The 27,893-nt window shown below is 39.3% G+C and overlaps 1 protein-coding gene across 1 annotated transcript in view; it reads right to left on the bottom strand.

Moving 5' to 3' along the window:
- The window catches only part of LOC105390810 (pickpocket protein 28-like), a 65,452-nt gene extending 41,021 nt beyond the window's left edge, over positions 1–24,431 (bottom strand). The window contains exons 1-3 of the mRNA XM_048623113.1: positions 24,394–24,431; positions 24,039–24,185; positions 9,950–10,064 (exon numbers count right to left, since the gene is read on the bottom strand). Of these exons, the coding sequence (XP_048479070.1) occupies positions 9,950–10,064; positions 24,039–24,185; positions 24,394–24,431 (300 nt within the window). The remainder of the gene's footprint in view (positions 1–9,949; positions 10,065–24,038; positions 24,186–24,393) is intronic.
- Between the last annotated feature and the right edge of the window lie 3,462 nt (positions 24,432–27,893).

Genomic DNA, 27,893 nt, shown 5'->3' with positions numbered 1-27,893 from the left:
GGTATCTTGATCACTAAGTTGGTGCAGTAGGGAATTATGGCCTTGTTTACAGTTTTGGCACTTGAAATGAAACTTACATCTGCCCTTGTATGAGTTCAGACATATTTTGCAAAGACTATTTCTATTTACAAACTTGAGTCTTTCATCTATAGTGGCCAGCATAAAGGCTGGGCATGCAAAAACTTTATGTTTTAACTTACCACAGTACAGGCATTTTGCTTCCTTCACAACCACGTTGGACACCTGAAGTTTCCTCGGCATAGAAACACTTTGTGTTTCTCTTTTACCTTCCATGCTCTCGAGGGCAAAGGCACGTTGCTCTAGAAATGTTAGAAATTCGCTCAATGTAGGCTTTGCATTGTTATTATGTTGCAAATAATAAGCTTTACTACTCTCAGAGTCAATTTTCCTAATAAGCAAGCAAACCATCACATTATCCCACTGATCAACGGCCTTTAATGCAGCAATGTTCTGCTTAACTTGTGAGATTAGCTGTCTTAAACTGGAGGCATTAGAATAGCCCTCCATGCCGGCCAAATCAAATAAGCAGAAGATGTGCTCATAAATAATCCTGCATGTGTTATCATAACGATTTTTTAGAATTGTTAGTGCTTCTACATAGCTTGTGCCTACCACTGGTAAGTTTTTAATGAAATCGTAAGGTTCACCCTTAAGGTAGCTGCGCAGATAAAATAGTTTTTGTACATCATCAGTCGTTGTGTCATTGTGGATAAGAGCTGTGAACATTTCAATGAAAGGACGATATTCTAGGTAATTCCCATCGAAGGGTTTTATTTGAACATCAGGTAGCTTTACCTTAGAACTTGTGATGTTTGTCCTAACTTGTCCGTCCCCTACACGGTTCCTATCAGAAATTGCACAACGAATTAATTCGATGCAATGGAAGAAACACTCCTCGGTTTCTGTTGGGTCTTCGTCATCCCCAATTACTGAGTTTAATTGTTCGTACTCACCGAAACAAGTTCTTATTCTTTCCTCCATTAAAGATAGCATTTGTGATGAACATTCCTTGATGTAATCTGGCGTTAATTTATTTTTCATCCTTGTGAGGGTTCCCTTGCATGTCCCCCTCTTGTGAATGTTTACCTTTTCCATTGTGATATGCTATTAAAAAACAAATACACGCAAAATAAAGTAAAATGAAAAGCAACAATACACCAGCCTAAGTCACAAGTTTACAAAGCCTAACAACACTTACGTTTATGTTGTTACTTGTTAACTTAATTTATAATACTTGTTAGTTTATGTTACAATTGTAAGCAAGTAATAGGTATTAGTAACTTTTCTTTCTCAATAGCAGAAATTATTACAAATTCGGAAACAATATGGCGAGTGAACAAATTGATTTCTTAATTTTAGCGTAAACCCGTAAGCGTATGAGCGTCAGTGTGAAGTTAGTTGTAGACCATAGACGTCGTAGACAATAGACACTGCGCTGTGATTGGTTAGCAAACGCCCGACAGTAGCGCCAAGTTTGCACCAAAATTGCAACTAGCGGTGATGATAGGAACTTCCTCCATGGTTTTGACTCGTCGTAGATGATGTGAAGTTAGCGCCTTTTCTGCTAACGTGGCGCCCTCTGCTGACAATCGTGTAGCAACCTCCTTAGGCGGGAAATTGAAATGATGTCTTGTTTGGAAAGACGTCAATGGCAAGATGGCGCCACAATGAAACGCAAACGCAATTTGTTTTGCAGCAATATTTTCACAATCACTTGTACGTATAGACGTATAGACGAATATTGATGCACAGAGCAATATTAGGTTCGATTGCACTGTACACTTTGCTCCTTACAATGCACCCAAATAATAATTATATTATAGTAGGTGCTTATGACTCCGTCACACACGCGGCACTCGCAGTTTACATTTGCAACAATAAAAATTCTTGAAGAATGACTTTTACACCACACTTTTTTTTTGAAATTTTTGCGTTGTTATTATCACTTTAACCGGTGATGGACCATGAACAAAATACTGGCAAGTTATTTGGTGATAATAGGGCGTAAACTAAAACCCGTGTATGCACTTGAGGAGATTTATTGTAGAAGAAGAAAAGGAAACGGATACAGATTAACCATAGACACAAAACATACGTTTAGAAACTTTATGTTCTTAACAGTCAGAAACATTGCAAGGTCCACTTCAATTATTGTTTAATAACATCCTTCAATCGGGAAAAACACCTAAGCAGTGGTCAAAATCTACAATTATACTGATCCACAAAACAGGCGATCGAAGTGACTTGGACAAGTATCGGCCTATAAGCATCATGTCAAACATATATAAAATATTTTCAAAAATACTACTGAATAGAGTGACAAAAATTTTGGACGAAAACCAGCCGCGCGAGCAAGCCGGTTTCCGCAAAAATTTCTCCACAATGGATCACATTCATGTTGTATCACAAATAATAGAGAAAACAAACGAATACAATAGAACTCTATACATGTGTTTCATCGATTTCACTAAAGCCTTTGACTCACTGAACTATAGGGAAATCTGGCAATCTCTAAGGCAACAAGGTGTTGAAGAAAGATACATAGCATACTTTATAACATATACAGCAATAATTCAGCAAAAGTTAAACTAGAGAGAGAAGGTAGAGAGTTCCCAATTAGGAAAGGAGTCCGTCAAGGCGACCCGATATCACCAAAAATATTCTCAGCGGTATTGGAGTCTATTTTTCGTAACTTGAAATGGGATAAAAGAGGAATAAAAATTGATGGCGAATACTTGAGTCACCTACGCTTTGCAGACGACATTGTCGTTTTCTCGGAAAATCCACAAGACATCCAACAGATGCTGAACGATTTGGCAAGAAATAGTAAAAAGGTAGGTCTGTCTCTAAACCCGACTAAAGCCAAAATAATGACTAATGGCAGTAGAGAAGATGTTATAGTGGAAGGCAGAAATATAGAGTTCGTGGATGAATACATCTATCTGGGGCAGCGGGTATCTTTCAAAAACCGAACTGAAAATGAAATTAAGAGACGCATAGCCATTGCATGGAGTAAGTACTGGAGTTTCAAAGAAATCATGAAAAACAAACAGATAAACATTAAAACAAAAAAGAAATTATACGAAACTGCTATTATGCCAAGTTTAATGTATGGATGTCAGAGCTGGTCCTTAAGGAAAGAAGACGAGGATAGACTGGCAATATGTCAAAGAAAAATGGAAAGAAGTATGTTGAATATCAAACTACAAGACAGAATAAAGAACATTGATATAAGAAGAAAAACAAAGATCTGCGACATACTAAGTAGAATTAAGAAATTGAAATGGCAATGGGCGGGACATATCTGCCGAATGGAAAACTCCAGATGGACAAAGCGTGTCACCGAATGGATACCACGAGAAGGCAAAAGAAGCAAAGGACGCCAAAGAAAGAGGTGGGCAGACATTTTCCTACAAACATGTGGACCGAACTGGATGACCAAAGCTAGAGACAGAAGCTTGTGGAGATCATTCGGGGAGGCCTACGCCGTGGAGGCGACTACTACACAAGAATGTTTTTAAATAAAATCAAACATTAATTATAATTAGGTATAATAAATTCAAAATTAATCTATTTATATGAAATCAATCAATTATTTAGATGTTTTTATTTAGAATTTTATTAATATTATGAACGCTTATATTTAAATTTGATTTCATTTAATTAAAGTATTTGAAGGCCTTATATATGATCAACTTTACGTATTCTTAAAGCCGATTCTAAGCCCAAGTCAGCACGGCTTTGTGAATGGTATGTCAACGAATTCAAATCTTTTAGTTTATACAGCATTTCTTTGTAAATCTTTTAATGTGAACAAACAAGTGGACTCTATATATACAGACTTTGCTAAGGCATTCGACCGGGTCAATCACTCAGTACTGTTATCAAAAGCATACCACCTAGGAATTCACGGAAATCTACACCGATGGATAACTTCTTACCTAATGAATAGAACTCAGTTGGTTTGTTTGAATGGATTTGACTCAGTTCCGTTTATAGCAGAATCTGGCGTTCCTCAGGGTTCCAATTTAGGACCACTGCTTTTTTTGTTATTTATAAACGATCTGCTCTATAGGTTTGACAGCAACTGCTTAGCATATGCAGATGACGTGAAGATATACCGTCCTATAAACGACATAGATGATTGTGAAATTCTCCAAAAAGATATTAATACTATACTGAGATGGTGTGTGGTTAATGATATGAAATTAAACAATGAAAAATGCCTAATCATTACCTTCACAAAGGCTAGGAATCCAATCAATATACATATGAACTTCAAAATATAGATATAAAACGGGTAAATGTGGTAAAGGATTTGGGCGTTCTGTTCGATGCTGGATTGTCTTTCAGAGCACACTATGACTACATGTGTTCGAAAGCAAATAGAATGTTATCTTTTATACTACGTCTTTCAAAACCATTTAAAAGAACAGAGTCACTTATAATATTATATAATTCTATAGTAAGGACAATTCTGGAATACTGCTGTTCTGTTTGGTTTCCGATTTATCAGGTCCATATAGACCGGATCGAATCCATTCAGCGAAGATTTATGAGAGCACTAGTATCAAGACTTGGTCTAAGGCGTAACATACCAAACTACTGTGATCGATTGCAAAGGTTTAATATGTTGAGTCTCGAGAAGCGTAGATGTGTATCAGATTTAACAACATTATTCAAAGTTGCCAATGGATCATTCGGAGCTCAATTACTAGAATTAATACAATTTAAGGTTCCTGCTAGATCAGTACGATTCCCTAAGCTGTTTCATGTGCCACCTGTTAATAATAATGTATCATACAATAATCCTATAAATAGAATGTGCAATACATATAACGGAATATGCGCCAATGTAGATATTTTTAATACTTCCATAACATGTTTTAAGAATGATTTAATTAAGTTGTTATGAAATGTTTTTAAAATTTTAGCATGTACTTAATTGAATTAATTCATTAATTTATAATTATAATTATGTTATAACATAAATAATGCATGAATAGTTATATTTTTAGCTTAATTAAGTTAAGTTTTATTTAAGCTAGTGTTAATGTAAATGTTGTGTGTAATTATCATTCGGGCAATAGATTTAAAATGTTTTTATAGTGCTGAATTTTATGTAATATGGTAATGTATTGGCTGTTATTACACCTTTTTCAATAAAATAAAATAAAATAAATACCTAAAATCATCCACCATTTTTGCAACACCCAGTCAGTATAGCAACTACTTCGTTTTTAGGCTTGAATGATTCGTATTGATTAGTAGAACGGCGCGGTGTCGGCGCTGGCGGCGCGCGGGTCGAGCGCGGGCGGCTCCGGCAGGAACACGGACCGGAAGTTCTCGGCGAAGGCGGATGCGGCTGCCGGACCACTGTACTCGGTAACCCCACGGGTTACCTTTTGTTCTAATCCTCCACGACTACGCAGGGAATTAACGTAGTTCCAAAACTGGGAAGGTTCCTTCCACAAATTATGCGATATATTCTGGCACGTGATGTTGAGGTCACGTGCTTGGCTGAGGCGAGGAACGCATGGCTGGATGTTACTGGCCGGAGCCAAAGTCTCCCGATTGTGCCCGGCTCGCAGAGGCTCTGGGACGAGCCGCTCTGTACACAGGTCCAAAAAAACCTTACAGACTCGGCACAAAACCCTGCAGAGCGAGCCCGTCTCATGGCAGCTGCGGAGCCGGAGTTAGGGACCCACCTTGACAGGTCGACTTTCTCGTTGGCAATCAGCCTGAGACTTGGCGCCAAAATAAATGAGCCACACCGCTGTCGTTGCGGCGGTGGCGTCGATGAGCTGGGCCACCACGGCCTAGCGTGTCAGTGCAGCGCAGGCCGGCTGTCGCGTCACGCCGCCCTGAATGACGTCATCCGCCGAGCTCTTGCCAGTGCTGGCGTCCCGGCCGTACTGGAGCCCACAGGAATAGCGCGCGACGACGGCAAGAGGCCGGACGGAATGACGCTCATTCCTTGGAAGAATGGGCGGCCGCTGGTATGGGATGCCATATGCGTTGACACTTTGGCACAGTCACACCTACCAGCGACCGCGACCAAGGCAGGTGCGGCGGCAGCGACGGCTGAGGCGGCTAAAAGGCGCAAGTATGCAGCCCTAGGACAAGGCTACATGTTTGTGCCTTTCGGCGTAGAGACGCTGGGTCCGTGGGGGCCGGATGCAAAACGTATATACAAGGAAATTGCGACACGGCTCATCGACGCCTCCGGCGACCAAAGGGCTGGCACATACCTAGGACAAAGGATAAGCCTCGCCATTCAGCGGGGCAATGCGGCCAGCCAGCCTCTTGGGAACCTTGCCAAACGACGGCGGTGACCTAGAAAATATTTTTTATCTATTAAGGTAGGTAGTTAGGTAGTTTTATAATATTTTAATATTTATAGGTACTATTTTAGTTTAAGTTTATTAGTCGTAGATCACATTTTATTCTGTTTTGTAGTTTTAAATCAACATTTAGTAACTTTATCAATAGTTTTCTTTATATTATTATTACAGTGCCTTGGCAATGAGCACAAGATGAAACAAAATAAAAAAACCGGCCAAGTGCGAGTCGGGCTCGCGCACAAAGGGTTCCGTAGCAGCAAATATAATAAACTTATTATGTCAATTTATACACCTATCTCAAAAACTATAAGAGATACTTTGATCAAACCAAAAATCGTTGAAAGAGTTAATTAGCATGCATCACCTCTATTTTTTTTAGAATTTTATACCCCGTAGTTATAAAAATAGAGGGGGGGGGACATACTTTTTACGACTTTGAGAGCTGATATCTCAAAAACCGTTCACTTTAAGAAAAATGTTTTTTAGAAAACTTTATATCATTTTAAAAGACCTTTCCATTGATACCCCACACGGGTATGTACATCGAAAAAAAAAATTCATCCCTCAGTTACATGTATGGGGGGCCCCACCCCCAATTCTTTTTTTTACTATTTAGTGTCATATTTTTGTAGCGGTTCATACAACACATATTCCCATCAAATTTCATCACTGTAGTACTTATAGTTTCCGAGTAAATCGGCTGTGACAGACGGACAGACGGACAGACGGACATGACGAAACTATAAGGGTTCCGTTTTTGCCATTTTGGCTACGGAACCCTAAAAAACGGCATTTTAGGTTACTCAAACCGTATTTATTCGTAAACATTAGTATTCTTAATTACTGTATTAGAGCATGACGTGTAGTCGGTAAGTCGGTAGTGGCCATCATGATAAACATAACAAATAAATACTTAATCTAACCACAGATCTCGTCAGTAACATTTGCACATTATTCCAGGCTTGCTGCCTGCAGCCTTGCAGCTTTTAGTTTGTGCTCATTGCCAAGTCACTATAATTATAATAGAAAGAAAACTATTGATAAAATTACTAAATGTTGATTTATAACTATAAAATAATTTGAATAGGACTTGGCTTCTATGAAGCGTCCGTAGTCGAGCGGGCCTCAGTGATTGTAACTGATCGCTGAGGTTAAGCAACAACTGACACGGTCAGCCATTGGATGGGTGACCAATTTCAAGTGGTGCTTTTCTGGACGCTTCCGTGCTTCGGACGGCACGTTAAGCCGTGGGTCCCGGTTGCTGCTTCGGCAGCAGTCGTTAAGCCTAGTCAGAGGCCTTCGGGCGGCTTGAAAACATCTGACAGTCGGGTTGCCCACTTACCCGACAACTCTCTCACCACAAGCTTGCTTGTGTTGGGGTCCACCAACCCGCACTTGGCCAGCGTGGTGGACTAGGTCTAAACCCTTCCTTCATTGGAAGGAGACCCGTGCCCCAGCAGTGGGGACGTAATGGGTCGTGATGGGTATGATGGGTTGGCTTCTATGAGATCTCATAACTTTCTACGATGGAAAGACTGCATCGAGAGACTTGGCATTTTTTTACATTTAATGTTTTTGGTGGGATCTCATTTATTTTTTGTAAGTGTTGAAGGTAGGTACTACTTAGACTGCGCTCTGTAACGAAACCGTACCGCGATGTAGAATGAATTATAAATTATGAACTTTATGTATTAGATAATTTGTATTAATTATGGCCTATGTTAGCTGATGATGATGATGATGATGATAGTATATGTATTACATTTATTATACTATATATATGTATATATTATATATTTATATTTTATATATAATATATAATATTATAATATAATATATATAGTATAATAAATGTAATTATGTAAATGTATATATATTATATATCCTAACTAATATTATAAATGCGAAAGTAACTGTGTCTGTCTGTCTGTCTGTCTGTCTGTCTGTCTGTCTGTCTGTCTGTCTGTCTGTCTGTTACTCTTTCACGCCAAAACTACTGAACGGATTTGAATGATTTGAATTTGGTATACATACGGTCTAGACCCTGGGAAAGAACATAGGCTACTTTTTATCCCGGAATTCCCACGGGAAAACTTTTTAAGGCGAAGCGAAGCGCGCGGGAACAGCTAGTTATTTATATGTATAAAAAAGTTAAAGTCTAATAAAATATCTGGAGGGTCAGCACAACCGACAATAGTGCATGAATGTTTTTTTTTTTATCGATATCAATATTTTTATTTATCATTAGTTCGCACAGCTCATCAATCAGAACAACTTTTGTCTACTAGTTTTGGAAATTAGCGAAAATAAAATTCGGATCTCCATACAAAAATTACCAGTGACTTTTATTATACCTACTTAAATAATATTTAATTGTTTAATAATCATTATAAAAATGTTGTTTGCAGATGTAAACAGTGGGTTAAGATGACCGGTAAGGAGGATCTGGTTTATGTGCCTATTGAATAGCTACATCGACTTAAACGAATTTGTGGCAATCATTTTCTACCACAACATTTTAAGAACACAATTAAAAAAAATAAAAATTCCATGTGTGGGACTTACTGCAGAGACTTTATTTTATAATAAATAAATTATATTTTTCCACTTTTATTTTATTTCAACATTATATCATAGCACTTACGTCAACGGAAAATCTCGAGTTTATTTTATGGATTATATTTTTGTGTTCAAATCTTCTTCTTATCGTGTCGACGACAAACCAACAAAGTCGCTAAATAATACATGCCCAGAACTGGGCCACTGATACTGCACCGCTGGTAGCGGTCATGAGCTCTTCCCGCATACAGGTGTAGGGACACGCGGGGCATGAAGTAAGATGCACCATAGTTTGTGGCGCTTCACACAAGCAGTTCAGATTTTGTGCATCCGTTAATCCCCACCTAGCCATATTATCCTTACTACGACTGACCTGTTTTCGAAGTCGGTTTAAAGACTTCCAGGTCTCCCAAGGCAATTTATGTCCAGGTGGGAGGTTCCCTGACAGCTGCACAAATGGGGTTGGAAGGGACACTTAGAAGAAGAAGAAGACACTTCTGTACCTTGTCAAACTGATGAACTGTCAATATTTCAAGGAATGGATAGGCGGTTTCAGATTGACAAGGTACAAAGGTGTATAGCTACTTATGCAGCTGACCGAACATAACATAACGTTGAACCGAGACTTAACGTTGGTGTCAATGTGTAACACTGAAATCTTATTGTGTAAAACTGAAATTAAAGTAATACATACACTCGCACTTTTTTTTTTACTAGGTATCGATAAAAAATATCCATAAGAAGCACATCACTATTTCAGCGGGGCTATGTTGGCAGTTTCGTACGTCATAATTTTTGTTTTGTTGGTACCCTGTGTTAGTACGCGTGTATAAAAAAAATACAAGTATTTTTTTCTTTTTTTTTCCCTTGTACTCCCGTCTCTTAAAACGTAGTGTTCTTTTCTCTATGGCCAACGGTTGTGATATTTATTGTCTGATATGTGTAGGTGAATCCTGTTTATATGCAATAAAGAGTATCATCTTATCTTAAATTAAGTAAATTTGAGTTTACTGTAGGCTACATACCGCGCCGCGCAGCGGGTAGGTCTCGTTGAAGAGCCGCCCCCCCTCGTACCCCTCCTCCATGGTCCAGCCGCAGCTGTGCTGAGTGGAGGTCAGGTACTCGTACTCCGTTTGTACACTGAAATTTAGTAAAATGTATATAAAATGATAACAGTAATAACATTGTAATATATAAAAGAAATTAAAGCGGACAGGACTTAACTGCAGAACTGCTATCAACGGCAACGTGAAACGTTGATTGCAGTGGTCATCACTTCGTTATTATCTAGACACGCGGTAGCGTGTCAAGCCAAGTTCGAGAAACAGAACTGGCGAGCCGCACCATGTGTAATATTACACGAACCATTTCGAGCCACTTTTGACCCCCTCATAAATAAAAAAACTATTTAATTTAAACGGATGAAATTTGGCACATATATTGAGACTTACGAGATACATATGTGTTCTAAATTTCATGAGCGTATCTCAAACGGTTATTTAGATATGAATGTCCAAAACACCTAATTTTTTACATTGACTGACTCACTCACTCACGTCAAATCTATTATGATACATTAGTCTATCTATGGTACGTACGGTCAGCTGCTGCATAAGTTGTTATACACTTCTATACCTTGTCAAACTGAGAATTGATCGATTTGATCCGATTCGATCCGATTTGATTTGATTTGATCCGATTCGATCCGATTTGATTTGATTTGATCCGATTCGATCCGATTTCATCCGATCCCTTCCGCTCCCATCCGATACGATCCGTACCCATCCGATACGATCAGACCCGATTTGATCCGATTTCATCCGATTTGATCTTATTTGATCCGATTTGATTATATCCCATCCGATACGTTCCGCACTCATCCGATTTGATCCGATCCCATCCGCTTCCATCCGATACGAACCGTACCCATCCGATCCGATCCGATTTAATCCGATCCGATTTGATCCGATCCGATATGATTCGTACCTACCTATCCGATCCATTCTATTTACAGCTATCTTAGACTAGTTAACATTTTTATATTATGCATCTCAAAGCCATTTCATAGTTTTCGCATATTATCATAGTAGCTAGGTATATAGTACAGTCAGCTGCATAAGTTGTTATACACTTCTGTACCTTGTTAAACTGAGGAACCGTCAATGCTTTAGACCTGGTTTCTCATGATTCTGTTAGTTACAGTCTCAATAACGGATTTGCTGACGACGCGTTTAAGGATTATTACCCTTGTTAACTGGATGAGTCCCACGACGAAAATCTAACAGACCATTCATAAATCCAGCATTATGTGTATCATTCACTCATTTCCCTCACACTTCACTCAATATTCTGTCACATTCATTGAAATTTGTTGTCTATGTCTCTGTACCAAACTTTTTGGTTTTGAGGTTGCCATGGTTACTATTTCTACCGAGGTTGTTTTTTGACATCCGTCATTGAAAATAATATTATTACGCCATGCCCTTTGAAAAACAATACAACGAACAAGATGGAGTGTCAGTGCAAAAGAAACTTCTCGGGAAATAACATATCAATTTCTAAGTAAGGACTTATTTTAAAATATTTTGTTAGAAGATTTTTCACTTAATTCAATAGTTCTCATTAAGTCATTAGGTTTAACTTCTTGAATCTACCTCTGTGGTCTAGTGGTAGAAGCTCGATTCGATTTCCAGGTAGGGCCATCAATTTGTGTTTCTATATTGCGGTTAGGACATCAAATTTAAACTTTTATCTCGGCTTGACATTATATAAAACCCAGACAGTATTTCGCCTCATTTTTTATGTCACACAACATCTAGTTCGTATATTGTTTATCAAAGGCTCTGTTCATTTTTCCATCTTGAATCTTGACAGAATGAGTGACAAGTAAACAACCCGTTGCCTGGTTACCGGTCTTAACCAAGTCTTAGCGGAACCCCACAGCAGCAATCAAGTTTATCACCCGATCAAGGGAGTTAACCCCGTGATTTAGCATGGTGGGACACTCACTAACCTTAACGGTCCAAAATGTAACCAAACCGAGGTATTTTTAACCTAACCGAATGGTGTGAAATTAGGCCTTAGACCTGGTTTCTCATGATTCTGTTAGTTACAGTCTCAATAACGGATTTGCTGACGACGCGTTTAAGGATTATTACCCTTGTTAACTGGATGAGTCCCACGACGAAAATCTAACAGACCATTCATAAATCCAGCATTATGTGTATCATTAACTCATTGCCCTCACACTTCGCTCAATATTCTGTCATATTCATTGAAATTTGTTGTCTATGTCTCTGTGATTTCAAACAACCTCAAACAACCAAACTTTTTGGTTTTGAGGTTGCCATGGTTACTATTTCTACCGAGGTTGTTTTTTGACATCCGTCATTGAAAATAATATTATTACGCCATGCCCTTTGAAAAACAATACAACGAACAAGATGGAGTGTCAGTGCAAAAGAAACTTCTCGGGAAATAACATATCAATTTCTAAGTAAGGTCTTATTTTAAAATATTTTGTTAGAAGATTTTTCACTTAATTCAATAGTTCTCATTAAGTCATTAGGTTTAACTTCTTGAATCTACCTGTGTGGTCTAGTGGTAGAAGCTCAGCTTCATCACCCAGGGATCCCGGGTTCGATTTCCAGGTAGGGCCAACAATTTGTGTTTCTATATTGCGGTTCCAAGTTAGGTTAGGACATTAAATTTAAACTTTTATCTCGGTTTGACATTATATAAAACCCAGACAGTATTTCGCTTAATTTTTTATGTCACACAACATCTAGTTCGTATATTGTTTATCAAAGGCTCTGTTCATTTTTCCATCTTGAATCTTGACAGAATGAGTGACAAGTAAACAACCCGTTGCCTGGTTACCGGTCTTAACCAAGTCTTAGCGGAACCCCACAGCAGCAATCAAGTTTATCACCCGATCAAGGGAGTTAACCCCGTGATTTAGCATGGTGGGACACTCACTAACCTTAACGGTCCAACATGTAACCAAACCGAGGTATTTTTAACCTAACCGAATGGTGTGAAATTAGGCCTTAATGTATGGATAGGCGGTTTGTTAATTGAGAAGGTTCAAAAGTGTATAGCTACTTATGCAGCTGACTGTACTATTGTATACATAATTTATCATAATATGCGAAAACTATGAAATGGCTTTGATTGAACTTGGCACCCATATAGATCTCACTTCTTTTGTCGTTGTAATCAACAACCATGGCATTTATAATAATATTGAACTTGGCTCTCATAGCACATTTATGTTTTTGATTGGATATCTAACTACAGGGTGGGCCAGTGAAAAGTTTAAATTTAAAAAATTCACAGAAAAAAAACTAAGTATAATAAATATTAAAAAAAAAAAAAATTAATATAACGTCAGAAGTCGATATTTTTTTTTTAAATAATAATATGACCACCGTCGCGACTTCGGCATTCTTCCAAACGAGAATGGAAATTTTGTTGCATAGAGACCTCGGTATTGCCATAGGAAGTGTTACGAGTGTTTCTGTCCCCTAAACCATAGGAATTTGAGGTTACAATATTCGATAACGTGGTTCCAGCAAGACGAGACCACTTGTTACACGTCAAATGAGTCCATGCCGGTAGTTCAAGAATTTTTCCCGGAAAAGCTGATTTCACGGAGAGGCGATATCCTGGCCACCCAGGAGCTCTGACCTGTCCCAGTAGTTTTTTTTCTATGGAGATACCTGAAGCACCGTGTGTACATTCATAAACCAAGGACACTGCGTGAATTAAAAGCAAAGATTAGGGAAGAGATGGTGGCAATACCAACAATATGCAAAAGAGTTTTGTCAAATTTCCATTCTCGTTTGGAAGAATGCCGAAGTCGCGACGGTGGTCAAATGAACACTATTATTATTTCAAAAAACAATCCCGACTTCTGACGTTATATTAAGTTATAGTATAGTTCTGACGTTATATTCAGTCGCGCGCGCGCATCGCAAGTGACGGGCGTACCTGCGTCGCTTTGTGATAATGGCGTCTAATGTAATTAAATGCACGGGTTGTAATCTGGTTATATGTGAAGTTTTAGCTTATGTGATTGATAAACTCGACGTGATGGACGAGGACAGTCTAAGTCGAATATTATGTAACGGCGTTTAAGCCAGAAGATATAACTAGTGCCAAGAAGCTGTAATGGGATTCAATTCCTGTTGAAAAGCGAATCAAGTTCAAGACACGTAAAGGCGACAAGAAAACACAATGTGATATTGACATATTCATGCTATTAAAACAAGCCATTCCAGGGAGTCTACCTATTTTTGTGGCCCGGGATCTCAAAAAGCTGCCACCAATTACTTTTGATCATGTGGACGTAACACGTCTCCTTAAAGATATTTTGGTGTTAAAAACGAACTTAAGTCAATTCAGGAGAGCTATGTCACAGTGGACTCGTTTAGCACCCTAAAAAAAGAAGTAGAAGGGTTGAAATCTACTCAAAATTACCCATTCTGTAATATTAACACAAGAAGAGGTACTTATTTACGAGGGGACTGTGAGTTTGATAGTGGGCCGATGGGATTACAGAATATTTCTCAATGTAGCCCTAGAAATAACGGTAATTCTCCTAATAATAACAACGAAGTTCCGAATTCACCATGTTTAAATACCTACAGGTCCATCGAATTTGCAAATATGATTCATACTAACGGACAAAACGGCGTAAATAACCCTCTTGCGACTTCAATACCACGAATGTCGGGTCAGCTGATCAGCGCGGCCAATGACCGCGCAGATGTTGCCGCATCCACTGGCGATGTCGGACCGAGCGGTGATGCGCGTTCAAACTCACCTTTATCACACAATACCGGTGCGCTCACAAAAACACCAATGTTACCTACAACGACGACGGTTGACAATGTGCACGCAGAACAGCAAATGTGCGCGGAGCCGGTAAGGCGATCGTCTATGGCAGAGATAGTGAAGGCACCGGGGCAATGGAATCATGCAAAATGTGATGAAGAATGGAAGTTAGTTGAACGTAAAAGATTAAAAAACAGAATAGTAGGGAAAAGTAGAATAGCAGCTAATATACAAAATGGGAACTTTAAAGCTGCTGTAATAAAAATTCCACTCTTTATCTACAACTAGCTGTTCCCGCGCGCTTCGCTTCGCATTAAAAAGTTTTCCCGTGGGAATTCCGGGATAAAAAGTAGCCTATGTTCTTTCCCAGGGTCTAGACCTTACGTATACCAAATTTCATTCAAATCCGTTCAGTGGTTTTGGCGTGAAAGAGTAACAGACAGACAGACAGACACAGTTACTTTCGCATTTATAATATTAGTTAGGATGTGGACAAATCTACCACTGAGAGTGACATAAGCAAGCATATATATAGCAAGTCGCAGATTAATGTCCCACTGCAAAAACTAGCAATGAAAAATGACCGTGGATACGATGCCTACAAAATTACAGTACCTAAACATAAACTGGACCTCTTCCTGGATGAAAGTTTCTGGCCGGAAGGGGTACGTTTTCGGCGGTTTTTGGATTTTTCAAAGTCACGTTTGAAAACCAATGATAGTATTAATAATAAAAATAGCAATGCGTAGTACAAACAGTGGTACATTCCTAAGTTTTAATTGTAAAGGTCTCTCCCGATCAAGGAACCTGTGTCAGTCGGCGGATATCATCGCACTCCAGGAGACCTGGCTGCTGCAGCATGACATACCGCTACTGGGAACCATAGATGTGGACTTCGCGTATGCCAGCAACACAGCTGTGGACCTGTCAGCGGGCGTGCTGCGGGGGCGCCCCTACGGAGGCGTGGCGCTTCTGTGGCGGAAGAGCTTGTTCCCGTGCGTCTCTTTAATACAGTGCAAAAGTGTCTTATAGGTATTAGAGTGTCTATGAGTGAGAGATCGATGATAATATTCTCAGTGTACATGCCTACCGACGAGCGTGACAACATAACCGAGCTAATAGATTGCTTAGGAGAAATTAGTGCGATTATTGACAGTGAGGATGTGGATCTGGTGTACCTGTTGGGTGACTATAATGCGCACCCTGACATGCCCTTTTATAATGAACTTAAGACTTTTTGTAGCGAGCAACAACTTAGTGTAGTGGATATCGAGCTATTGCCGGCGGACTCATACACATATGTGAGTGACAGTCATGGGTGCAGGCGTTGGCTTGATCACTGTGTCACTTCATCAGCCGCTAAACTAACTGTTTCTAGTGCTAAGATACATTATGGTGTGTTTTGGTCCGACCACTTACCCATAGAAATTGTTTGTAATTTAGATAATAATGTGCCAAAAAAATGTGTTGTCGATAATAATAAGAAATCTACTAATTTATTAAAGAATGTTGTATGGGGAGAAAAGGAACAATCCCAAATAAATAAATATCATAAAATATGTCACAGTAAACTGAAATATATTGATTTTCAGTCACAGGTTGGAACAAACATGTACACATGGCGCATAAGAGTGCAAGACTTTGTTTTCAGGAATGGTCTTTTCATGGCAAGCCAAGGTCTAGCCGATTGTATGAAGCTATGTGCTCCTCAAGAAAAGAGTTTAAGTCTAAACTAAAATTTTGTTTGAATAATAAAGACCAAATTAAGATGGACATCATCGCCGCGCATCACAAATCAAAGAACTTTGCTCAATTCTGGAAGTCAACTAAGAAGTTGAGTCCTAAAGTGAGTCTTCCAGTGAGTGTGGTTGGTGTAAGTGGATCCTGTGACATAGCCAATCTTTTTAGTAGGCATTTTAGAGTAGAGCCACTTCTTCAAAATAAGACGGTCGAGCCGGTTTGCCATGGTCATTAAACAAATGACCAGAGGGAAGTCACCCGGACATGATGGACTCAGCATCGAGCATCTGCAGTACGCAGGTGTTCACCTTCCCAGGGTCTTGTCAATGTTTTACACGTTCCGTATTCGGCATAACTACCTACCAGCCGACATCATGAAAACGGTGATGGTACCGCTAATCAAAAATAAAACAGGTGATGCCTCTGACAAGTCTAATTACAGGCCCATCTCGTTAGCAACCGTGTTAGCAAAGGTGCTGGACAGCGTGCTTAACAAATACCTAAGTCAACATGTGTCTCTGCATGACGCACAGTTCGGATTTCGACAAGGGTTATCCACTGAATCCGCTGTGTTGTGTCTAAAGCACACTGTTCGGTACTATACTGACAGAAACACACCTATCTTTGCATGATTTTTGGACTTGTCAAAGGCATTCGATCTGGTGTCGTACAATGTTTTATGGGAGAAAATGCGTACCACTACAACTGTGCCGACTGCAATTAGTAATTTGTTAAAGTACTGGTATGGCAACCAAGTCAACTGTGTTCGCTGGGACGGTGAGTACTCTGATCATTATAAATTGAAGTGCGGGGTGAGACAGGGGGGGTTAACCTCGCCGACACTCTTTAATTTGTATATTAACGGGTTAATAGAGGAGCTCAGCAGTGCAGGAGTTGGCTGTTCCATAGATGGGTGTTTTGTGAACAATATAAATTATGCCGACGACATGGTGCTGCTGAGCCCCTCACTCAATGCGCTAAATTTGTTATTAAAACTTTGTGAAAAGTATGCTGCGGTCCATGGTCTCCAGTATAATGTGAAAAAAAATAGATTTTGGTTTTCAAATCTGGCGCAAAAACCTACTCAATGCCACCTATAAAACTATGCGGAGGCCCGCTCCAAAATGTCACTAAAATTAAATACTTGGGTCACTGGATCACGGACAACCTAGCCGATGACGTCGACATGGAAAGGGAGCGCAGAGCACTGTCGGTAAGATGTAACATGTTGTCTCGCAGGTATGCAAGGTGTTCAAGGGACGTGAAAATCTCGCTCTTCAAGGCATACTGTCAAACACTGTACACCTACAACCTGTGGAGTAACTATACCAAAAAATCGTACAGTGCTCTGCGAGTCCAATACAACAACGCCTTTAGGGGTTTGTTGGGGCTGCCCTGGCGTTGTAGTAAAAAAAAAGTAAAAGTAAAAAATGTTTATTTGCACATAAAACACATAATAAGTAAAATTTAAATCTTATTTTACAAAACAAAAAGAATCTTGCGCACATCTTACATTTAAAATCACAAAATGAACAGGGGCCCCCGAACTAGGCTTTGCCCGTATCTCGGGGTACCATTAAAAATCAAAATCTTATTGAAAGTAACATCAGTAATATAAAATAAAATGTAATTATTCTAAAAAAAATAATATTTAATCAGTCTTTTGACTGTAACACATTATAAAAATAGAACAGAAAAAATAATAAATTATTGTAATGGACTAACTTCAAATTGCACATCTTATTCTATAATAACCTCAGTAGAGGCATAATCTAATTTAAGTAAGGACTCTTTTAACTTAATTTTAGCTTCAGAAACAGAAAGGTGTATCCCATCAAAAACAATACTTGTCAAAAAAACCAAGTCTCGTAACTCAGTTGTTCTACGGTAAAAAGTTGTGAGATCCATGTAATACCAAGTCTTATCCACGCACGCATCTCAATCTTAAAAATATTTAATGTTTTATATAAATATATTGACTCGGCCATCACATGGAAACACGTGTTAATTAAATTATTTAGTGCGATGACCAAGTCAATATATTTATATAAAACATTAAAGATTTTTAAGATTGAGATGCGTGCGTGGATAAGACTTGGTATTACATGGATCTCACAACTTTTTACCGTAGAACAACTGAGTTACGAGACTTGGTTTTTTTGACAAGTATTGTTTTTGATGGGATCTCATTTCTTTTTGTATTTTGTAGACAGTTCTACTTTTTTTTCTTTTCGGTACCTTCTAGGTACGTAGGTGCGTTAACTTAGTTTGGTAGGTACCTACCTACATAAATCGCAAACTTGAGGTAAGAATCAAGAATCTTTATTTTTGTGCACGTAATATACGTAATGATTAAATGTACGTAATGAATAAACGTAATTTTGATACTTCGTGTTGCATCAAATTTCCCTAATTAAATTTCAACCTTAGTTTCCAAGACACAAAGTTCATTGTACCTACATTAATAAAATTTGGCTATAAGTGGTAGCACTGGTAGCCTGATGTATTTTGTCCGTAGGTAGGTAATCCATCCTTTGCGGATTTAATTTGCATGACGGGAATTTTTTTCTCTATTTGTGCAGGGGCACTGCCGTGCGCCTATATTTACTTGGTGGGGGCACTGTCGTGCCCCCAGATATGTGATTATGAAATTATTTAAGCAGTTATGTACCTATCTAGAAAACTGAACCAAAATTTAAAAAAAAATCCTCGAGTTGGGGGGCACTACCGTGCCCCCAAATATTTTAGTTTTTCCTTGGTTCATACACCAAACACTACTTATATTTCAAATTTGAAGCTTCTAGGTCTGCTAGAAGTGCCTTAGAATTTTTATGATCGGTGAGTGAGTCAGTGACAAAATTAAGAAAATTTTACCCGTTATAATTTTTAAACTACTGTTTCAAATTTAATGAAATTTTAAATATACCGTGTCTTTACAATGCCTGCATGGTTATTGAAAATTCAGTCTTCTAGTTTTATCCACAACGAAGTTACAGGGGGTCGAAAATGGCCTGAATTGCTTCGAGAAAAGGATGGTACGGCCGTGCCGCTTTTTTGCTCGACTTGGTGGGGGCACTGCCGTGCCCCCAGATTAGATTAGAGTATTGAAGGATATTGTTATAAACGTGTGCTCTTATATATTATTGTCCGAAACGTTGACCGAAAGAAGTATTAATGAAAGTAGTAGGAATTTTAAAGACACGTTTTTTAAGTAAGAAGTCATATAAATCAGAGTTTATTAGTTTTTTATGAGTAGAGATAGAGAGGCATAACCGAAGGATAAACAGTTGACGAACATTAAGTAATTTGGCATCGTTATAAAGAGTTTGAGTCGGGTATCGAAAAGGTTTTCTTAACATAACTTTTAAAACACATCTTTGTGCTCTTTCGGCGTGAAGAAGAGTTGTTTTAGCTGCACTTTCCCAAACTGGGATGCAGTATGAGATGATTGATTGTGTAATAGCAATAGCAGTATATACTTTAGTCAAAAGCGAAGTTTCGGAAGAATTGCGCAGTTTTTTTAAGGATACTTGCAGTTTTTCTGATTCGTTTAGATAAGCTGAGAATGTGTTCTTTGAAGTTTAAGTTTTGGTCTATAATTACTCCAAGATACCTTATTGAGCTTACACTTAGGATAGAATTACAATCACAGTCTTTATTGGCGGTTTGCAGGTATATATTTTAAGGAAATTGGGTATACTTGGTTTTGACGCTGCAGTTTTATGGAAGCATATAATAATAATAATAATAATAATAATAAGCATATATATTTAGATTTTTTGTGGTTTAATGTGAGTAATTTTTTAGATAGCCATTCATTGATAGTAACCATGCCCTTTTCAGTATTTTCATAAGTCTTATTCCAATCACTACCTTTAAAGATAATAGCTGTGTCGTCAGCGTAACATAAAATTTCGGCATTTATTTGGAGATCATGTATGTCATTCATGTGTAAGGAAGATAAGAAAGAGTGAAGGTCCAAGAATGCTACCCTGCGATACGCCGTACATAACGGGAAGCGTGTCACTTTTGTGCGATCCGATTTTAACCAGCTGTTTACGGCCGGATAGGTAGCTATTGAACCAGTCTAGCGCAATGCCTCTGATACCAAATTGCTGTAGCTTGCTTAAGAGGATTTTGGAAGAAACAGTATCAAAGGCCTTGGCCAGATCGAGGAATACTCCTCTACAGCCATTTCCACTATCCAAGTATTGGGACACCAGATCTGATAGAAGTACTACAGCATCTTCTGTAGATTTATAATGTCTGAAACCAAATTGGCGGGGAGATAAAAGATTCCGAGATTCTATGAATTTTACTAAACGATTAATTGACTATGCGTTCGAGAATTTTTGAAAGTATGCTGAGAAGAGAGATCGGTCTATAGTTTTCAGGGCAACTTCTTGGTCCGTCTTTATGAATTGGAGTTATAGAAGAAGTTTTCCATGCTTCTGGAAAGCAACCATTAGTAATGCTAAGGTTAAAAATGTGAGCTAGAGGTTCAGCAATGATGTTTTTTGTATTTTTTAGCAGTAGTGGTGTTATCCCGTCTAATCCAGGAGCACTCTCTATTTTTAAGCTATTTATTATGGTAATTATTTCATTTGGATCAGTAGGTTCTAGGAAAAGCGAGGTGGACGATTCTTTACTTTTTGTGTTTAGAGCTAGTTCATGTTCCGTAAAGTTATTTTTCTTAAGAATATTGTTAGCCAGATTGTGGCCTACTGAAGCAAAGTATTTATTGGTGATATTTAAAGATTCTATAGGGTTATTATTTATGGTAGTGAGTTTGGTTGCATTGTTACTTTTTGTTTTATTACATATTTTCTTTATTTTATTCCAGAGCATTTTACTATTCTTCATATTACTTTGAAGTTCGCTTTTATCATATGCTGTCTTTACTTTTCGTATTAATTTTTTATAAAAGTTTCTATATCGCGTATAACTTAATTTTAATATTTCATTTTGTGGATCTGATTTAAGTTTCATGTGTAATTTGTCCCTATTTCTAGTACATCGAAACAATCCTGGGGTCATCCAGGGTTCTATAACGAGTTTAGACTTACTTAGTTTTATTGTTTAGAATAGCATTATTTAAGATGGAGAGAAAAATGTTTGCTGCAGCGTCAGTTTCAGATTGCTCTGTGACTACTGACCAGTCAGTCTTTGAAAGTTCTTCAGCAACTGAATTGTGATCTATAACTTGACGAAATCTGGTAGGAATATTTTTTGGTGATTTTGCTACTAAACCGGCTATGACAATTTTGTGGTCAGTGATGTCGGAATCGCATACTATACCAACGGAAGGTAAGTCAGATTTAATAGAAATATGATCCAGGCAAGCATTAGACCGCGTTGGCTTAGTTATAGCTTGATCAAAACTGTGTTTGGTATAGAGACACAAATATTCTTCAGAATCGGGAGACAGTAAATCAATGTTTACATCACCAATGACTATTAAACATTGTTTATCCTTGAACGATGAAAGTTTTTCATCCAATGATGATAGAAAATTACAAGTGTTCCTAAACGAAGGTGACCTATAAATGCCAAGGATGGTGGCGACTTTTGGTATATCGATAACAAGACAACATGAATCATCAAAAGTGGGTTCGGATACGGCGGCGTTCCACGCGTGTAGTGCCTCGGGAATGTTCGCTGCGTCGAACACTGACGGCTTCCAGGCCGTGATACGCAAGCGAGTGGCTTCCCTGTGGGGGAGGGTCAAGGGCAGCACCAACACACTCCTGAGGGTGATAGTAGAAAAGGTGGACAGCCCAATGCTAAAACACTGGACTTCCCTGCACGTAACCCCAAATATTAATTTTCGATTATATTAATTTTAAATTCTAAAACACTGGACATCCCTGCACGTAACCCCAAATATTCATTTTCAATTATATTATTATACATTTTATTGCTATGATTTGACTTATTGTTTATTGATTTGACTTATTGTTTGATTATTGAATTTGATTATATTAATCGATAATTTACTAACATAGATTAAGGACACATTGTTACTAACACATTTTTATGGATTTTGTATGATCTGAAATAAATGAATTTATTATTATTATTAAAAAATATATTATTTTTACTATTTCTTATAGTTTTTTTTTTCTGTGAATTTTTTAAATTTAAACTTTTCGCTGGCCCACCCTGTATAATAAATATATGAGGACATCTCACACACGGCCATCCGACTCCAAGCTAGGCAGAACCTGTGTTATGGGTGTCGGACAGCTGATATATCTACACAAATACATAGATAGATAGATACTAAATATAAATATCAACACCCAAGACCCGAGTACAAATATTTGTCTTTAAACAAATATCTGCCCCAGCCGGGACCCGGGACACACTACACCACTCAGCCGTCTTTATTATTTATTATTATTATATGTTTTCTTATATTTTCACTCCTTTTGGAGGTTTAATCCCTATCTCACGGGCGTAAGCCAAGTGAGGAGAGCCTAATTTTGGGATGAAATGACGGATGTTGTGAGGAATTTTTTGGTGATGCGGCATGTGTTTAATATGGTGGCTTTTTGTAAGGTGTAAATGATAGATTTTGGGACGTTAATGGTTTCCAGGCTATTTTTAGGATTTTTGGGATGATTCCAGTCGATGATAAAACTATAGGGACGATGTGAATTGTTTGGGCGCGCCACTGGGTTTAAATTTCTATTGCCAGGTCTTGGTATTTTGATAACTTTTCTGTGAGTGTAGATTGGATGTTGTGGGTATTTGGAATAGCTATGTCGATGATGTAGGCTGTCATGTTTGATTTATCTAGAATCATTATTATTATTATTATTATACCAACTGAACAATTATTCTACACTCACGGGCAATGAAAAGGTTCCACTCATAAATTCATAGAGAAAATAACACTACTAAAATGCCAACCCCAAACGAACCCAATATTTTCAAACATTTAAGTAATAAAAAAATAAAAAACAACAATAAAAAAAAAATAACAATATTATTACCCTTTCTAGTTGGTAATATCCTGATGCTCTGTTAAATGTAAGTACATCAATGTTGCAGAATGCGTCATTAAGCTAGCCTTTTCCGTTTAGGAATAATTGGGCGCTGTTCTCAGTGGAACCTTTACATTGCCCGTGAGTCAATGATTTCTAAGGCCCGGGTCTCCTATTACGCGCCGTAGGTCCCGTCCAGCGTCACGCCGTAGGCCGCGTCACGATGCTCACTACATCTACGCGCCAACGTCGGCGTGTGAGGGAGACCGCATCAGTACATTTCTATAGTGAGCATCGTGACGCGGCCTACGGCGTGACGCCGGACGCGACCTACGGCGTAAATAGGAGACCAAGGCCTGAAGGAAGGATACGCCCGTCAGAACGTTTTGTCAAAAGAAAATGGCACCCGCGCTGGCCCTAAATTCATACAAATTATGACAGATTTATGAGGTTTTAGGGCCAACGCGAGGGTGTCATTTTCTAGAGCGGTTGGGCCTGTCCTTACGCTAGTAATATATAAGTCAATGCCGTGAGTGTAAATACGTACCTTGCTTTTTTCAATATTTCATCTTGCGACAATGTATTGTACGTGTAGCACAAGCCCTCTTCAGTTAACACAATCTCAAAAGAATAGTCATGGTCGGGCGGCTCAGCGCCCTGCAGATCCGGCGTGTCGTCTAGCCAGGCTAACTGCCTTATCGTAGGAGAATACTGTGAAAAATATCTTTAAATAAGTGTTGCAAAAAAAAATCAAGCTGGATGACGACTCCCTGCGCGTGGCGGTTGCGTTGCGTCTGGGTTGCAACGTTTGTCGTCCTCATCGTTGTATTCGCGGCACACAGGTGGATGCTAGAGGCCGGCATAGATGACATTGTGTCCGTAGTGCGGGTAGGCTTTCTCACCATTGCTCTATTAACGATATTGTTAAGACAGCACTCATAGCCGCGAACATCCGCGAGTGTTTTGGAGTCACAGGGTCTTAATAGAACAGATGGTAAGCGCCCTGATGGTCTCACAATGATTCCTTGGGAGAGGGGCCACTGCCTGCTTTGGGACGCGACGTGCGTCTGCACGTTCGCTCCGTCCCACGTGACTTCCACTTCACGGACTCCTGGCGCAGCTGTAGAAGAGGCGGCGAGGTTAAAGTGCCTAAAGTATGGTCCTCTTTCGAGCAGCTACATTTTTGCCCCCATTGCTCTGGATACCACGGGTGTGTGGGGAGTACAAGGCGAGGCATTTGTAAAGGAAATAGGGCGACGCTTGAGGAACCGTCGCCTTGACTTTCGCTCTGGGGCATATCTCATGCAGAGGATCACCTTGGCGGTTCAGCGCTGAAACGCTGCAAGCGTCTTGGGAATCTGCGCCAACGCTGGCGATCACGCTCATACGTTGGCGCTTTGCTCAGTGCTGTTGCAACACGCAACGAGTGCGGTCGTCGAGCGAGAATGGATTTCTCATCCTCAAAATCATCACCTTTATGAAAAAATTAAAAAGTTACAGATTTTATTGAACTTAGCAACAAGCACATTCAATAATATGGGACGCAACTCGAAAGGAACATAAAAATAAAAATGTATTAGCTGATGGGTTCCCCTCATCTCGCCTAATCTTTATTGCCCTAAACTCGTTTCGCATAACTCGTAAGGTCTAAACTTTTTTGGTAGAATCATCACTTCGCCAAGACTTATGGCATAAGACTCGTTTCGTCTAAAACTCTTTTGGCACAAACTTGAAACACCTAAGTCTCGTTTGCTCAAATTGTTCGTATTGGTATAATCTTGTTTCTCTTAATATTATCTTAGTAAATAATATAATAAGTATGTTGTAAATGTACAAATTGTGGTATTTTTCTCCTATATCCCGAAAATCACGATATTGAATGATCAAAATATTGAAAGTGAATGACCATTATAATGATTACAAACGCCATTAAACCCCATGGGATCGAAACCTAAAGGTAGGTGCGACGACGAGCAAAGCGAGGAGGAGCGTGTTAGGTGCACATTATCGTCAAAAGCAAAGCGGAGCGTTTCCCACATAGCGGCATCAATACAAGGCACCAGTTTGCGCTATGTAGGGAGACGCTCCATCAAAGTTAATGCCAAACGAATATTATTACTTTGTATAACCTATGCCATAGCATTATTAGGCTATTTAAGATATGGCCATACCATTATTAGGCTAAACAAGATTATGCGAAATAACTTTTTACTAAAAGAGATTTATGCCATACGATTTTCGGCGAAACGAGACTTTGACCAAACGTTACTATGCAATATGAGATTAGGCAAATAAATCTTAGGCCAAAAAAGGTAGAACCATTAGCTGATGGCGCAGCATTCAACAGAATATGGGCATGATCTTCTCAATTGAAGATTTAAAAAAGCGGGAATCATTAATGAGCACTTATTTATCGCCTCAGAGCAGTTAAGATTTATGTATCAGATCTTCACGTTGGCCCTGCCGGGACAGAACTAGTTTATTAGCCAACGTATGTATGCAGTCCAATGTTGGTACGAGCGTTGGGACCAACGTTTGGAGCCGGCCTTATAAGAATAGTAGCTAGATCTAATTAACTTCTAACTGATTGTGTAACGAAAATTATTATTTATAATTTAATTACAATGTATTTTTGGAAGATTCTCTATTTGTTTTTAAATAAAGTTATTCCTCGAAATTGTTCATAAAATTTTCCTTGTTTACAATATTGATAATATTGAGTTATTTAACAGATTCTTCTTTCTAAATAACCTGTGTGATTTTATCATCATCATCAGCCAATAATCATCCACTGCTGGACATAAGCCTCTCCCAAGGAGCGCCACAACACTCGGTCCTCGGCCTTCCTCCAACCACAACCGGCTACCCGCTTAAGGTCGTCAGTCCAGGGGGCAGAAGTGCGTCCCACACTGCGTTTGCCTGATCGTAGTCTCTACTCGAGAACTCGTCTACCCCATTGCTTCTCAGTTCTTCGGCAGATATGTGGTTTACTTGTCTAAGGCTATCTGCCTTCTAAGCAGCCAACTGCCACTTCAGCTTTCATATTTTGACAGCTACGTCGGTAACCTTAGTCCTCTGACGGATAACCTCATTTCTGATACGATCCATCAGAGAAACCTCATAGCTCTCTCCATAGCACGCTGAGCGACTTTAAATCGGTGGACCAGTCCTACCGTCAGTGTCCACGTCTCAGCACCATACGTCATCACTGGCAGGACGCACTGGTTGAAGGTCTATTGTCTTCAGGCTCTGAGGGATGGCCGAGGATAATATGTGACGAAGTATCCCAAATGCAACCCAGCCCAGTTGGATGCGCCTTGCAGCCTCCTTGTCGAAGTTGCTTCTGCCAAGCCGAATAGTCTGCCCGAGATAGACATATTCTTGCACAACTTCGATTGTTGCCTCACCAACGGCGACCGGCTCCGGTTTGATGTGAGCGTTGTACATGACTTTCGTCTTGTCCAAGTTCATACCGAGGCCTACACGTCGGGAAGCAGCATTTAGGCCACTTAGCATCCAGCTGAGTTCCTGCAGAGATTCTGCCATAATAACGATGTCGTCCGCGAAGCGGAGGTGTGACATGTACTCGCCATTTATACATATGCCATGTCCTTTCCAGTCCAACGTCTTAAAGACATCTTACAATGCATTGGTGAACAGTTTCGGAGATATCACATCCCCCTGTCTCACTCCACGTTGCAGTTGGATAGGTCTTGTCTTGTGGTCCTGTACTTGGACAGTCATAGTAGCGGCATTGTACAGACATCTCAACACCTCGATATAGCGCCAATCGATTTGGCATCTCTGCAAGGATTCCAAAACTGCCCAGGTCTCGATGGAGTCGAAGGCTTTTTCATAGTCCACAAAGGCTAGACACAGAGGCTGATTATACTCTTCGGTCTTCTCTATAATCTGCCTTACTGTGTGGATTTGGTCTATTGTACTAAAGCCTTTTCCAAACCCAGCCTGCTCTGGGGGCTGAAACTCGTCTAACTTTTGGGCAAGACGGTTCGTAATAACCCTTGAGTACAGCTTGTATACATGACTTAAAAGCGAGATCGGTCTATAGTTCTTCAGAAGGGTTTTGTCACCCTTCTTAAAGAACAATACCACGACGCTCTCAAACCATGCCTCCGGTGTAATGCCAATGTGAAGAACCGAATTGAAGAGCCTCTGGAGCTGCTCGAGGATTGCAATACCTCCAGCTTTCAGAAGCTCTGTAGTAATTCCGTCTTCACCCGGAGCCTTGTTGTTTTTAAGCTGCTCAAGGGCTATCCTAATCTCGCCTATGTCTACGTCAGTGTAGTGACGTATTAGTGGCGCTCGGGAATCGGTGAGCTGAGCCACAGACTTCTGCGCGTGTGAAGCATAAAGTTGTCCGTAAAAACCTTCGATTTCGGCA

The sequence above is a fragment of the Plutella xylostella genome, chromosome 9, assembly GCF_932276165.1.
Source record: "Plutella xylostella chromosome 9, ilPluXylo3.1, whole genome shotgun sequence".
In the NCBI taxonomy this organism is placed as follows: domain Eukaryota; kingdom Metazoa; phylum Arthropoda; class Insecta; order Lepidoptera; family Plutellidae; genus Plutella; species Plutella xylostella.
This window is presented reverse-complemented; position numbering and strand designations above follow the sequence as displayed.